This window comes from Acanthaster planci, linkage group LG09, assembly GCF_054643075.1.
Source record: "Acanthaster planci isolate LZ-2023a linkage group LG09, COTS_SCS, whole genome shotgun sequence".
NCBI lineage: Eukaryota > Metazoa > Echinodermata > Asteroidea > Valvatida > Acanthasteridae > Acanthaster > Acanthaster planci.
Genome location: NC_141785.1, coordinates 13,113,748 through 13,129,283, shown reverse-complemented (window position 1 = coordinate 13,129,283; position 15,536 = coordinate 13,113,748). Strand labels below are relative to the sequence as shown.

The 15,536-nt window shown below is 44.7% G+C and overlaps 3 protein-coding genes across 5 annotated transcripts; 1 reads left to right on the top strand and 2 right to left on the bottom strand.

Moving 5' to 3' along the window:
* Window positions 1–907: 907 nt before the first annotated feature.
* On the top strand, window positions 908–7,547 carry LOC147798152 (zinc finger HIT domain-containing protein 3-like). 3 transcript variants are annotated; one of them, XM_087140958.1, is made up of 4 exons: window positions 908–1,031; window positions 3,305–3,406; window positions 4,469–4,669; window positions 5,154–7,547. In XM_087140958.1, the coding sequence occupies exons 2-3, from the start codon at window positions 3,322–3,324 to the stop codon at window positions 4,645–4,647; spliced, it is 264 nt and encodes an 87-aa protein (XP_086997084.1). In that variant the 5' UTR covers window positions 908–1,031; window positions 3,305–3,321; the 3' UTR covers window positions 4,648–4,669; window positions 5,154–7,547. The 3 variants fall into 3 exon arrangements, with proteins under 3 accessions (XP_086997084.1, XP_086997082.1, XP_086997083.1); XM_087140956.1 differs by having other exon boundaries at window positions 975–1,134; XM_087140957.1 differs by having other exon boundaries at window positions 975–1,134; window positions 5,118–7,547.
* LOC110982277 (retinol dehydrogenase 12-like) lies at window positions 6,675–10,583 on the bottom strand. Its single transcript, XM_022240580.2, has 4 exons — window positions 10,309–10,583; window positions 8,729–8,971; window positions 8,142–8,583; window positions 6,675–7,834 (listed from the first exon to the last, which is right to left on the bottom strand). Exons 1-4 carry the CDS (start codon window positions 10,451–10,453, stop codon window positions 7,639–7,641), a joined length of 1,026 nt encoding a protein of 341 aa, XP_022096272.1. The 5' UTR covers window positions 10,454–10,583; the 3' UTR covers window positions 6,675–7,638.
* A 1,208-nt stretch (window positions 10,584–11,791) lies between these two features.
* On the bottom strand, window positions 11,792–14,693 carry LOC110982244 (retinol dehydrogenase 11-like). The gene is made up of 3 exons (XM_087141192.1): window positions 14,633–14,693; window positions 13,607–14,081; window positions 11,792–12,965 (listed from the first exon to the last, which is right to left on the bottom strand). Exons 1-3 carry the CDS (start codon window positions 14,691–14,693, stop codon window positions 12,764–12,766), a joined length of 738 nt encoding a protein of 245 aa, XP_086997318.1. The 3' UTR covers window positions 11,792–12,763.
* Between the last annotated feature and the right edge of the window lie 843 nt (window positions 14,694–15,536).

Genomic DNA, 15,536 nt, shown 5'->3' with positions numbered 1-15,536 from the left:
ATGATGCAGATGGGGAAAACAGTCTACGAAAACAAAGTGAGTTTGATATATATTTCCTTACCGTCACACTGGATACGCGGGGCGTATACCCACCCAAAAGAAAACTTTTTGATCCGTTTTTAAACGAAAGAAAAGCCGGAACCTTTCTTTCATTTCCCTTTCAAAAGAGTAAAAGCTCCAAAACTATCATCTCAACCGTCAGTCCTTAAAAGTCCCTGAAAAGTTAGCCAAAGAAAGTCCCATTTTGGCTTCTGTGGAAAAGAGGCCTCCCCTAGAAATATGGTTCTGGATCTGCCCTCGAAAGTATACTTAATCCACCATCCAGCAAACAGGTACCTATGAAACACCAGGGTATTCACGTAATCGGCATGCGTCTGAGGAAATTTCGTGGTCCTGCTCCCTGACTACAATGGCAAGAATTTTCTTCAGTTTAATCGGTCGAGAGTGAAAATGACAGCTGTCACTGACAGAGCACGAATGTAGTCTTTCCGGAATAATATCATGTATCATCCAGAGTTGGACAAGTTGAACACGAGACACACATAACAGCCTGAACCATTTGATCATATTTACGGGAAATTGTGATGTAAGAACTTCATCATTTCTCCCTTTCTACCACTAGCAAGGGGTTGTCATCTTTTTCACCACAAAGCCAAAGACGATAAACTGATATCAGGTCAGTAAAAACTCGCGGGAATGCGACAGCTGCATGGCACACAAACCGAAGATAACACTGAAACTAATCTCTGATAAAAAGCTTTACAAAAAAAAATTAGCTTAAATATTTAATGGGACTAGAGGCTTAAAAATGTGGTAGGTTTCGTTTATGAATGTTTAATCGTTCTGACCTGGTAATTATTTCATCACCTTTAGCTCATCTCTGACCCAGCAACCCGCCTTCACAAACGAGGTACGAAGACCGTGAGATGGGTGCGTCAACCTTGTTTAATTGATCGTGTCACCGGAGGGCGCACTTCTATTCGTAACAGCCACATGGCAGGAATGAGGCGAGTTCTAGTTGGACGCGGTGTGTAAGTTTGGAACGGAGAAAAAAAAGTCTGATTTTTTAGAATTTCAAATAGGTATCTGGCCACTGTATCTGGAAAACGGCGAGGAGTTAGGCCTACCTGGGAAGTTAGTAATCTTTTTGAAAGTTTAAAACATGTAAAAAACAAGGTTTACGTCAACCTAACCATCATCATTAGCCATTTTAGTAGGCTACCATTACCCCGGGCCCAGCATGGCAATACTAACGTTTCTCAGCATGCTCAGTTGCGTCAAGCAGTTTGTCACCGGTCATGACCAACTGCCAACGACAGTCTGACCACCTCCATGGTCATGGTCTGACAGTCATGACTGACCTGCATGACCTGACACTAGCCTAGCCCCACTAGTGTGGCACGGACTCTCACTCCCGATCCATCCTTATGGATCGGAAGTGAGAGTCCGTGCCACACTAGTGGGGCTAACACTAGCCCCACATGTTGGTAGACGGTAAAGGAGGACATGATAAAAGTGATATTATTAGTTACGTCATGTGACTATTAATCATGCGCAGGATGCATAAATTACGTACTGTACTCTTTCTGAGCAGGAGGCCTATGCATGTGATGCATGTCGTTGTATGTGTTCTCCTTTCCTCCGTTTCCATCTGCCCCACATGTACGTAGGGCTGTAAATGACTCACTTTGGAATTTTGTCTTTATACTTTTGCCATCCTAGCCCTAGTGCCCTACTTCAGTGCAGGACGTTAACGCAGATTTGTCCCAAATTTGACTCCAAATATCTTCAGGAAGATGAACGACAGCACACTTTTACTCACACCGATACATTCTCTAGAGTTTGGCATGTTTGGATTTTCATACTATCACCTGTAAGCTCACCCAAACCCTACATTTTCTCATGTTATTGCATCTTGAAAACCCGACCTGTGATGTACACATAGGTATGCTGGCCGTGGACGTTGCTGTTTTAAAAGTAATGCCCTGATGTCTCCCAACAATGGTGGCTCATTGTACTTGGGAAGTCAAGGCACTCGGTGCTGTGTAATGCATAATTCAGAAGCGAAGGGCTTGTCCGGTGCATTGACTTCCCTTGACCATGTTATTTACATGTACCTTGCACCCAGCCCCCCCCCCAAAATGCCCCAAATGATAAAGCATCGACAAAAAGCTTGTAAATCTCCTGATGTTGGCTATGACTTCACTACATGCCAAAGACAAACTACTAAACGGGCAGTTCAGTTGCACTCAGTGATGTAGTCAAGACCTTAAAGCTCGAGACCAAGACCTGTAGACTGAAACTACAGGGTGCAAAGTTGAGACCAAGACCATGGGTGAGACCAAGACTGAAACAGAGGTCTTAGTTAAACTAAGTAGTATATAAAAATGAGAAATACATATACCTGTACATTTAACCCCCCCTCCCAGCATAATGTAAACGGTTTTTATAAATTTATACTGAATTAATTTAAATGCTGTCACTGTATTGCCCACTTTGAATTTTAAATTAAACCGTTTATCAGACTGTTTGAAAGGAAATTAGAAGACACCCAAAAATGTTTTCTTTAGATCTCAGATGTTATTGTATCAAAGCACAAAGCCAAAGTTTGCAGAAGTATCACCTTTTTGGTTGGCTTTCGATTTTACCTCTAATTCATTCAAAATTGACATTTGTCCCATTGCCAGCCCTCTCTGTGAGTTTGCTCATTTGCAAAATCGGCATATCTGCACAGGTCTCGATGCACGCAGCGCATGTGGTGACGTGTATTGTACCCAAGTACCATAGAGGGGTTTTCGTTAAATGCAATGACATGTGGGTATCAGAATATTTGATTTTATTGAATCAATAATATCAGAATTGATAATATCTTTACTGAGACTATCAAAAGTTTAAATCATGAAAATTTATTTGGTTCTTCTTTTCCAATAGAATAGTAAGGTCTCATACACTCGAGATGCCAAAAGATCTGGAGACTTGTTTTGAGACTGAGCTCTCTGAGTCAAGACCTTGAAATTGTCGAGACCTTCAAAAATTGGTCTCGAGACCAGTCTCAAGATCTACATGAACATGACTGGTTGCATTCGCAATCCTTTCTTGATCCATAACTTGATTCATGTTGCCTGCTGTGCTAAACAAAATCTTTTTGGCTGTACACAAACACGGCAGTCACAATCACAAGACCCTTAGTAAAGTACGACCAAGTCCGATCAGTGACCATTTGTCAATCAGTAGTTTGCCTCTGCAAAAGATATTCTGGGTTTTGACTTTTTGAATGAATATTTTTTGTCTTTGGTCTTTTTAGTGTACAGAAGAGGCTAGATGGATTCAAAATCCGGCAAGGATGGATTCCAGGCTGTGGACGAGGATGATGATAGAATCCCACAGGACTGTTTAGAAAAACTTGGTAAGCCTGTTAATTTGGGGGGGGTGTCAGGGGAAGGCAGGACACTAAACCTAGGAATGGTGGCATAACTTCAGGATGTGAAAAAGTGCCTTTAAACACCACAGGGCCAATTAAAAAAAAATCAGTGTTTTCTTGGGGTTTTTTCTTTAATGGAGGAGTGCCCCTTGTTCTTTTAAAGCCACAGCAGATTTATCCAAGATGACGGACAGATGTTCAGATTATCGTCTGTTTGAAGATATTTTTGTTTCTAATGTAAAGAGCTTCAACTAAGAGGTTTAACCCTGCCTTTATAATTAGATGTATGTCAGTAAGAAATCAAAATACACGGCAAATTTATCAACCAATGAAAATAGAAAAGAAAGTGTCAGCCTGGAAAGAGGGAATGGAAAGGAAACTACATTCTGCCCAATGATGTCGGTTCAGTATCAAATCAGCTGTGAATTAGGGAGTGATGTGAGCTTGAGTGACCCATGTACATGTACGTTTACATTTGTTGTTAGTGCACACACAAATACAATGGACAAACCCATAGTTATGCCATATGCAATATGCATATGCCATAACTGTTGGGCATAGCAGGTGTTCCGTGACAGTCGTAAGGAACTATACCCAGTGCAGTATTTTCCACCATTGGATGGGGGCCATGCTGAATGTTCTGTGGCTATATCACTGGATTCTTCTACATGTACACGTATATTAATCCTTCCCAAGTATGACCAAGAGAGGGCGCAATTTTCCAAGTGGTAGCGGCTGTTTTGATGGGGGCGGCACTTCACTGGTTCATGAACGGTTATAAAAATGGGCTATTTTATGGCACTAGATTAAACACCCGTCACCAACATGGCTCTTTTGAGGGATGCTTGTGCTCAAGGCAGATTGTGGAATAAGAACTGTGCTCTCCCATCCCTGACTACATGCCATCCCCCCCAAGTTCATCTTTTAACTTGGGGGGGATGATACAGGCACATTGGTCCACTTTGAAAGGGCAACCTGCCACCCCCTGAAAACAGGGACTCGTGACCCCCCCTCACTTTTTATAGGGTTGTGTGTTGCACCATACAGCTGAATCAAGCAATCTGAAAGCGCTGCTCCGCAACAGACATCTCCGGCAGTTGCTGTTGGAGGTGGACCGGACGGACAACAAGGCTGCTGTGGTGGACAAGTACATGCGGGAACCACTGTTTGTTGAGTTTGCCGATGCATGCCTGACCATGGTGACTCCAGAGGAGAAGGGCACATAATAGATGCTTGGCACGGGCTTAAGTAAGTAATAGTATGATCCTTGCGGGTGCGTCTTGGAGCCATTGAGCAACACTTCCTTTGCATTTTACATTTAGTTCTCATGAAGTATGAACTGGCCTCTTAAAAAGACACTGAACGTGGGCCAAACTGTGAGACCAAAAACGAATTGCTTCAAATCGAGATCACAGAATATTAGCCGGAACTTTTGGACCTTAAAGGGCAACAGCGCTAGCTACATTAGCATAATGCATACTTGGGGAGGAGCAGTTTGGCATTCTCCATAAATAATCAGCAAATCTAATCCAATATGTCAAATCAGTTTTATAATGTACCGGGTGTCATTCATTTGATGTCGCCAAGATAAAAACATTTGTTGTGTCTTATTTGAACAAAAAAAGAGAAGAACTTTTCTTGATTTTCCTTTTTCAATTTTAATCAACACAATGATTGTCATCGTTCTGCTTGCCAGAGATTACCAAGATAAAAAACGTTGCTTGACTCACAGCTCGCGACGTGTTTGGCTACCTTTTCCGATGCAAGCAGCTGAGGTGCATCTCATACAACTAGCACATTCCAAGATACATAATGAAAGACAATCTCTGGAGGTAGGCCGTTGGGAAGGTTTCAAATTTGTGTTTTTCTATTCCAAATTTGGGTTGTTAAGCCCTCCCACTTATAAAAACGTCTGTATGGTTTGAGAATTGTTAAGCCTTAAAGCTTTGGCTGCAGTGGCACAGCTATGGGGGGAAGGCATGCCCCCACCCCCCCCAGCGGAGATCCTTGCAGCCCTCTCTAGCCTGTGACCACGGCTCCCTAAAATCTGGTCTGGTAACCCTTCCAATGTAAACCAAGCCCACTTCGTATAGACTGGTTCCCAACCAACTGTGGTCACTGCAGTGATATGTCACCCCCTTATAATCCATCTTTGGAAGATGCTAAAAAAAAATGCAGAAGCCAACGGCAGGCGTAAAGCGTGCATGACACAAAATGAATGGTTGTAATTGGAATCCACTGCAGGCAGGTCAAAGTGCTGTAAGCGAGGGAGCAAGTCCTGGGACTGTGTGGTACCACTTGTAAAAATTTGTTTATTTATGTTTGATAAGTTATGTTACTGATACTTTTGTTGGGTCAGGTTTACTCGAGCCGATTTTACAAAGGGCTTGTTTGTTGGCCCAATTATTTCTTCGGTTGCTTTTATAGGGTCGTTCAAAGTGTATTGCTGAAAACTCTCTGGTGAACTTGAGGTGGAAACAGGTCCTTGTTGTACAAAGTAAGGGAGTGCTAGAAATTTCAGAAGTCTGGGATTTTTTCAGTGGGAATGTTAACTCCTCTAATTGGGAACACGTGGGGCCCCACTCCGGAATTTGAAGACAACTGCAGGTCCATTTGTTTTACAATTGCGTCTACCAAGGTGTTGCGTTGGAAAATGCTGGTCCCAAATCTGGCAGGACGTGGACTTGTGATCAAGTCATTACATTGAAGTGGGTGTAAAATAAGCATGGTGCAGTGAACTGCCCTGCACATGAATATTAGGTTAAAAGACAAGGATTTTGATGCGGTAACAAGAATCATTATTAATTGATTAGTACCTGTTAGTCAGCGCTACATTTCAGTTGCCATAGAAACAGCCAATGACACGACTGGGATATTGCTAATACTGCTTCATAGTTTGGGGATGATCGAATAGAAATTACCTGACATACTTACCAGTTCCTTGCTCCCGATAATGCAAAAGTTTTCCCTAGAATAAGATCAAAAGTCCCATTTTTTAGAAAATTGGCTGTGGTTAAATATTGTAGAAGATATTGTCGTGAAAAAGTAACAACACTCTGGATTCTCTTCCTAGCAACCCGCAGCAAGCTCAGCCTGAGGGACTGCTTGTCCCAAGTTTCACACGAACAAAAAACTTCCCATATAGCTAAACTTCCAGCCATTGGTATTCACATCAGTAATCTTGGCCAACCACATCGCTCCTTTCAGCATTTGAAAAAGAGGGAGTGGGTTATTTACAGAAAGTCATGACATCTTGTTAGTTACAGAAATTCATGACCAATTTTTATTTACAGCAAGTCATTACAACTGTTCATTTGGAAGCCCTGATATCGGGAACAGTTTTTATGCACTGGGCTGCCTCAGTAGCCTCTATACATGTAATAGACCGTATTCGCGGCGTCCCCAACTTCAGTCATATTCCCCAGCGTAGTGTATTTATTGGAAAACGCTGAACTCAAAGAACCTGACTATATTCTACGATTTCTATACCCAGCAAGAAATGAGACCGAGGGGTACCCCCCAACATGTCCAATCCCTATACACATTCCAGACTATTGTTACTTAACACATCCCCCAAGATGTCTGAAAAGAATTCCCCAGATTCCTGCCAGACAATGACCAACACAAAGCAGGGGGGGGTTCTCTCCGTCTCATACCTTGCTGCATATGACGATTTCATTCCAACCCCCCAAATCACCTGGTACCATCCCATTACGTGTTTAAAACTTTTATTGTACGTTCAGGAATACGACTGAAATTGGGACGCCGCGAATGCAGTCTGTTGCAAGTTTCATGATACACATAGATGCTGAGCATTATTTGTTAATTTGTATATAATCTTCATCATTACACCACGCACTTCCTGTGAAACGTTTTTTTTTTCTGGGAGCTTTTTCTTTTAAACTAGAAGTGCCGTTTACAAAAGTTTTTCAATGCAAAGACAATGAAACCTCTTCTCGACACTTACAAGTTTGGTAATCAGTGTTATCAATATTTGTTTAGAGTGCCTTGTTATCCACAGTAATTCAAGATGTCTGCACTGCAATCGTATTCTTATCAATCAAGTATTTTAAAGAATTGATCACATGCTCTCAGCTATTTGAAAATAAAGTATTTGTTAAACGGTTTTGAGTACTCATCTTTGAACTATAATCTATCATATACATCACTCTGGAACTAAGTTACTGTCCAAATTGTACACGATTTTGAGCTTCCATTTACTCTTCCGCGAGCCCTGTGGCTTGGCAGCTGACCGCCCACAGTCGCGTAGCTAGTTCATCATCCTGGGCCATCGTGGACGGTTCACTGACCACGCAGTTGCTGAAATACTGGCCCGAAAGGTTAACGATGGACTCGTCCAGGGTGCAGTGGAGAATGGTCTGGGCACCTGCCTCTTCGTCAATCAAGACCAGCCTGTGACGAAATTTAGGGGAGTCGATGAAAAAAAAAGAGTGTATTGGAGTCAAGGAACCATACAAGATGGACTGAGCTACCAAAAAGATGTTTCATCAGGAATGGCATGGTATGGTCCATTTGATAAAATATGTCTGGACGTACAACGGCCACAGTATCTCTTATCTGGGCAAGCTTGCCCATCCTGCTTTTTTCTGAATCACGATTTTGGAGGATTTTGCTGGTGGGTAGAGCTTACTTTTCTCGGGGCTTCATCCCCCGTTATGATGATTGTCTACCGGATTTTATGCATGCAAACTCAACGTACCACATCAGCGGGCCTAGGATGTAGTACAGCGGGGTCAGGATCCAGATTCGACTCCACACGTTCCTCCAGATCGGCGTGAAAATGACACCCGGGTGAAGGGAGACGGAAACGACCCCGGTTAAAGCCAGGCGGCGGGCCAGCTCGCGGCTGAAGAGGATGTTAGCCAGCTTGCTGTGATTGTAAGCGTTCAGGCGCGGGTACAGCGCCCCACCGTCCCCGTTCCCACCGGGGATGCCGCCGTCGTTCACAGCCGGGGTCAGGTCTAGCGGACTCCAAACGCTTCGGTGGTAGTTTGACGACACAGTGACCACCCTGCTGGGGGCGCTCTTCCTGAGCAGGTCCAGGAGGAGGTTGGTGAGGAGGAAGTGGCCGAAGTGGTTGACACCGAACAACGCGGGGAAACCGTCTTCCGTTAGAGGCTCACCAGACACAACGGCTATACCTGTTTTCCACATAAAAGTGATTAAATCCATTATAGCTGACCTATTGTGGCAAGTTAGTTCATACATGTGTAAATTGTATCAGATAAAAATTACAAGGCGCAGAGTGACAAAAACAGCAGCACAGCAGACCTGGGCTTTACCTACCCGCATTGTTGATTAGAATATCCAGTCTGTCTTCGCCTTCGATGATCTCTTTTGCGAATTCCCGGACGGACTGCAGGCTGGCTAGATCCAGGTGGCCCACCACTACCTCCGAGTTGCCCGTGCGCGCCTTGATCTCCTCAGCGGCATCCTGGGCCTTCCGGAGATTGCGACAGGCCAGGATGACCCGGGCGCCTCGCCGAGCCAAGTCCTGGGCGGTCACTTTGCCGATGCCGGAGTTGGCCCCTGAGGTAAACGCGAAATTTGTCAGAGATGAAAGGATGGATTGAGTGCCTGTAGCAAGTTTTCGAAATGAGTTAGCGATGAATAAGCAGACGACGGACCCGAGGTTAGGTGACAGCACACACCGTTGGATGTATAGGCCTACTGTATGTATCATGTACCATTGACAACTTACGATAGGGAGTTGTTCACGCCGTCTGGATCCTGTCATTCGTTATTATGAACTGAGCCTAACACCGACTGGGAACATCATTCTCTGACAGAGTGACGGATGACGCTCCCGCAGGTAGTATGAGTTTAATGAAAACAGCCACCCCGTCTGGAACTGTTCCTTATTCTTGTTGGGCTACTGAGTCACTTGTGGCTTAACACCCGTATGTTATTAAATATTTGTACGCTAAATAACACAATGCAATGACGCAACTGGGGTGAATACATGTATATCAGGGGGCGGGGCAACTGGGGCACAAGCATCGGATGGGAGGCACACCCGCCATTAAAGGCAGACTTGTTTGTTCGCGATTGGTTAACATGCTAGTCACCTGCTAAAGTCCTTGAAGCACAAGCCTTGTTTTGTATACCACCCAAACTATTTTCAGAGTGCCTTGTTTTTGACCTTGATTGGCAGGACTGTTTGGCTGAGCAGGTAAAGACCCGTGTAGAGGCTCATGCGATTAGACGATTAGAAATGATGTCCTCAGTGTGTATGGATATGATATCATTTTCAACAGCGAAGACCTGGGAAAAGTACTGTATTGTTCTTCCTTATGTGGCCTTACTTTTTTCCAGGTTTTGAGTAAGGGGGGGAGGTTAAAAGGATTTTTTTTTTCAAAAAACGACGATCCAGATTTTTCTTCCCTAAAAGAATCCTAACGACCACCCCCTTCCAAGACAGGTGGTAGTACCGTTTCGTAAAAAAAAAAAAAATCCGCGGTCAGCCTCCCCTATACTGCTGAATATACACCGTACCACCGTGACGGCTCTCCCCAACTATGAACTGCGGTGTTAGCCTGACGGGAAGTCGTTGCTAGGTACCGGAGAACCCTCTGTTGTTCATACCCGAACCCCACTGCAGGAGAGAGCAAAGCTTTGGACTGATTGAAACAATAACCAAACGCCTGCAAGTCCCCCTCTTAAAAATTCCACCCCCTCCCCACAAGTTGGACCCTTGATACGCCCCTGCCTGGAGCCACCCGACGCGTTACCCGGCAAACCAGCCATGCAGCCAGCCTGTCGGAGCTTCTTGCCAATCAATTTAGCTGTATAGTCTGTCATAGGACACCCAGTACAAACTTTGAAGTGATACAGCAGGTAACCGCGAAGAGGAGAAACTGTCCTACCTGTCACAATGACCGTTTTCCCCGTCAGATTGACCTCGCTCTTGCATGACCTCCGGCAGGCGATGTTTTTCCAATAGTGCAGGACATACAGAGCCGCCAGGATGGCGAAACATAGGAGAACTAAATAAGACATCGAAAGCTCCATGCTGAACTTTCCCGCTCGAGCACCGGGCCAAACTAAACTGGTTAGGTTTTAATGCGAGGGATGAAAAAGACCCACATTTTGTGCGTTTACGGGATGGAACCGTCACGCACTCGTGTGCCCAACCGATGCCGCATGCATCCAAGTGCGTTGTCCGCCGGCACTTCAAGGGGAGGTGGCCGTGCGTGTTGCTTTCAAATCACTGATCTAAAATCCAGGAATTTGACACCACAGGGACCATCAAGGGGTGAACTGACGGGAAATCCAAGACGAACTGACCCTCGGGTGGAGAAGAAAATCAAGATATAAATACGAGAGCCATCCAGAGGGATTTGGGGGGTGGGAAATCATTTTCCGCATTCCCTTCTGTCCTGTTACGACTGATATCACAACCTGCATTATCAATCATGTATTTTAGTTGTCGTTTTGGCGACCCGTCAAAAAGGGCAGCAGCTGCGGCTTCCTTTTCGGGGGAAACTGCCAGGATTTCCTGCTAGACTTCCGGGGAATTCACAGTCGGATCATGTGAATCTGCAATCGGAGCACAGACCGGCTTGAGATATTGAAGTTCTGTTAGTATCATTATGTGCTTGCTCTCTTATCCAGGAGGTGGGTGGGTCACCATGTAAAACAATGAGCCATTTTTGAAGGGGGTGTCTGGGACCCATTAGGCTTAATAGTTATAATGAAAGGTGCAATGTTGGGGACGGGATGTTATTTCTCCCCATCCCAAGAGCGTGCAAAAAGCCCCGAAACTTAGCCTCACCTCGGATAAAGCCAATAAAGAAATCCTTCAGTTTGGCCCCTCCAAAAGATTTACCCCATTCACGTGATTTACGCTACTCCCTTGAAGTTGGAGGTGACTCGACCGATCCTAAACGGGGGATGGAGGCAATAATTTCCAATGTACTTATAGTATGGTGACTTGGCGTCTTTAGTGTGAGAAGGGCCTTTTCATAGGGCTGATAGGATATCTCCATCTGGATGTTAGCCAAGATTTTCCCCAACATTTATTGGAAAACAGGTGACAAATGAATCATCTCATCAAGGCCACGTTCGGTTAAAGACATCGACAAGATTCCACGAACGGTCCGTTCAGACGGGCAGGGGTGTCTACTTCGTGAGCGGTCAACGAAATTGTGTCGACTTTCTGGCAGTAAAGCTGACACGCTCCCCTTCGTTCTCTTGAATTTTTTCATCACGAACTAACTTGACGTGGCATGATAATACAATGAAAATAGACCCTGAATTCTGTAAAGTCACTTTATAAACTTAATGAACTGAATACGAATTGCTGTGCACTGTACGAAGGAACTGAAGAACATTCATGGCAAGCAGAGATTTGGAAGGAAACTAAATTCGGGTTTTTGTTTTTATTACAACACACCAAACTCATTGTGTACCATATGCAAGATTTTTTCATCTGACAAAAAATGTGAGCGTCTGTTTATGACTATCCATTATCTTTTGCCATTTCATATTTCTGAGAAGGCACGCACTGCTACTTGCGACATGACCTCCCGTCTTCATAATCCGGCGGCAGAATATGCACCAATAAACAGTGCAATATCTAAAGAACAAATCTCTGGAATGATGCTTTACATGACTAAAACTGAACGGGAAATCTCAGGTAGGTAAAACTGGGTTCTTATTTTGCAAATATCCAATGGGAACCCCCAAACACTACCAATAAACTGTGTTGAGAAATATTCCAACCTTACTCGAGTCACGGGGGACCTCTATCTCAGTTATTCAGTCGTCTCCTGTAGCTTAATCTTGAACTGCATTTTCAACTGGCGGAGACCGCGACGTGTGGGGTTGTAGAGAGGTAAATTGAACCTCGTGCTCGACGACGATGATGCACTCACTCAACAAAAATCAGGAAGATACAAATATCCAAGGTGTCTACGACCAAAATTGAGTTACGGTCTATTTCCTGGTTTTCATTTTCTGTTCATTTTCAGAGATAATTCGATGGCTTCTTGGGCAAGTTACCCCAAAAATGGTCAACCCTTAATCGTGCAGACAATCGTCATTTTGAAAAGCAATGCATGTCCTGATTGTACATAATTGCACTTTTTACGGTCTGATTTTATAAGTTTTGTACCGATACAAGCTGGTAGTCCTTCTGATGGCTTTCACATTTCCTTGTTAAAAAGTCATGGTTCATGGACCACAAAACGTTCGAACAACAGGGAATTTGAGAGCTTACAAATTATGATTCGGGAAACCAGCAGAGGTATTTTTTTAGCCTGTTTTACACTTGTCTGCGATCCTAGCTCTGGATATTTCAGATTCGGCCGTAACCTTTAATCAGTTTGACCTTTCTTCGATCCCTGTGGCCTGACAGCTTATGTCCCAGAGTCGCTGCGCTTGCTCGTCGTCCCGGGCCAGCTCACTCGTCTGGGCGACGGCGCAGTTGGCGAAAAATCGGCCGGGCAGCTTAGCCACCGTCTCGTCCAGGGCGCAGTGGAGAGTGGTCTGGGCACCCGCCTCCTCGTCTATCATGAGAAACCTGGGAGTCCAACAAACAAAAAACAGTCTGTGTAACTAAGTGAAAAACTACCCCCGAGAATCAATAAGCTGGCCAATGGCATCGAAAACAATACGACTACGACTTTCACAGTTGCGGTTACAAGTTTTCAAACACTTTGACTGTAACAACCACTCCTTTTCCATATCATGATCAATCTGAACATTTGCGCTGTTTTCATAATTGTTACGATTATGTACATGTAGATGTGCTTGCTGACCCCTAACCGACAAGGAATAGTTTCAAAGCATTGGTGGGGTCTTAGCAATTCCAATCAAACATGTTCAGTCCAAGTGAAGTACAAATGTTTGGAACATGCTGGTTATCCTGCCACTTTCAATCAGTTGATTTTTACAGTAAGTTGGTATACTTTAAGTTAATCGAGGATATTCCATGTGCGTTGATTTACATGTACATGTATGTCAATGTAACTAGTGTGCATCATTTAAAACTCGCCTTCGTCTAATAGATACTTTAGACAAGCAAATATACTGATAAAATAGTCGCATAAATGTGTTGCAATGAAAGTTCCCCCAACCCTCGCTCCGCCCCTGACCCTTAATACACGAAGCAAAACAATTTGTGGCGGGAATATTTTTTTTTAATTTACCGAATCTACCCACCACATAATCGGCCACATCGTGTAATACAGCACTGCCATGGACAGGTTGCATTTGAAGTATTGCCAGATTGGGGTGTTGACAAACCCTGGGTGTACAGTGACCGAGGTGACGCCAGTGGATTCTAGACGCCTGGCCAGCTCCCGACTGAAGAGGATACCGGCCAGCTTGCTCTGCCCGTAGGTGCGCAGGTGCGGATACAGGACACGGGCTCTGTCTTGGCTTGCCCCGGGCCGTCGCCCAACGTCCACGGTCGTGTCTCCCGCTTTGTAGGACAGGTCCTCACGGGTCAAGTCCAGGGGAACAGTCTCCCAGCTGTGCGCGATAGAGGCCACAGTGATCACCCTGCTGGGGGCGCTCTTCTTCAGCAGGTCCAGGAGGAGGTTGGTGAGGAGAAAGTGGCCAAAGTAGTTGATGCCGAAGACGAGGTGGAAATTGTCCTTGGTAAAAAGGTTCTCGTTACCGACATCAGGAACTCCTGCATGCCAAATGGGGGGGGGGGAATCCAATGAAAAAAGGTGTATCATATGCTTCCTGGATAAAGTGGAAATAAGTTTATCCAATGGTCAAAAAAATCGAAAGTAACACGTTTGATGATCTTCTCCCTCAGTTATGCCCTGTTATCACTGAATTAAGGGGCCGCCCCAATTATGCACGCACGGAGGGGGTTGGGGCTTGTTGTTAACTGTACATCACAGGTATCGCAAGTCGAAGCCGACACGTACTCTGTGGAGCCAAAATTTAAATTGCTTTGAATGAAATATCAGGAATCCCATGGCCATGTACTCTCATGTTTCGACATCGACACATCACTGGTTCGCCATACTAGAATAGGGTAGTGTTAAAAGTGAAAAAGAAGCCCTGTGTTGAATTTGTACGCGTCTAAGTCATGGAGCAGTCATCCTAGAGCAGCGTCAAACATAGCGGAAAAGGTCTAAAATGTCAGTATAAACGCGCACGTATGGTGTACTATTCACGACAAACATTTCTCTCTCTTTAGCCTCCTTCCAGGCGACGCAACCAGACGACGCGACGGCACGACGGCTCCCTTGAGTCGTGCCGTCAGGTCGAACCGTCGCCTTCTTGCCATTTCGTTTGTACACACACGATGCGTCGCGTTGTGCGTCGTGTCGTGCCGTCGCCCGTCGCATCCTGCTGTCTTAGGTCCTTTCCTTGTTGCATTTTTCTCTGCCTAAATTAACGTCGCCCCTCCCGTCGGCCCGTCGCGTCGTGCGTCGCGTCGTACGTCGTGTCGTGCATCGCGTCGCCTGAAGCACGACGCGACGCAAGACACAACGCACGACGCGACGCGTCGTGTGCTGTAGCCCTTTACTTCATGATGTTTATAGAGGGCGCCTTTACTGTTTTCTTTCGTTTCCTTCCCCCGGCCCGTGCTTGCACAGTATATGCCATAGGTACCAGGCCTTGATTCTGTTGTCCTTTTTCGTGGATTCTTTCTTTGTGTTTTCATTAAGATTGGGTTGTTGAAGAAAACTCTTTTCCTTTTTTTAAAAATCAAATGTAATCAGAAATAGCTTCGCGACTAATCAGCATTGTCTTCAGGAAATATATAGCATTAACGTCAGCCACAACAATGTTTTAGCTTTTCCTGATCTAATTGTGATTTTTCTAAGAATTATTGTGAATCCATTCTAAGATACAATACATCAATCATTATTACGTGCTTGCAAAAAATGTAACATGCGGATCTGATGAGAAATTAAGCGCGAGGCCAAACAGAGAGGAAGAAAAGACACCGTCACAACGGTAGTAGGAATGAGTGCTTTATTAAGAAACACGTCGGCGGATTAATATCATTGAAAGTGTGATGCTGATGAAGTTAACGAGGAAAAGTAAACTGAAGGAAGACTGAATATTCTGAGGGTAATAATATAGAGCAGGCTGGACGGTAACTACCTAAACCCGTGCTCAA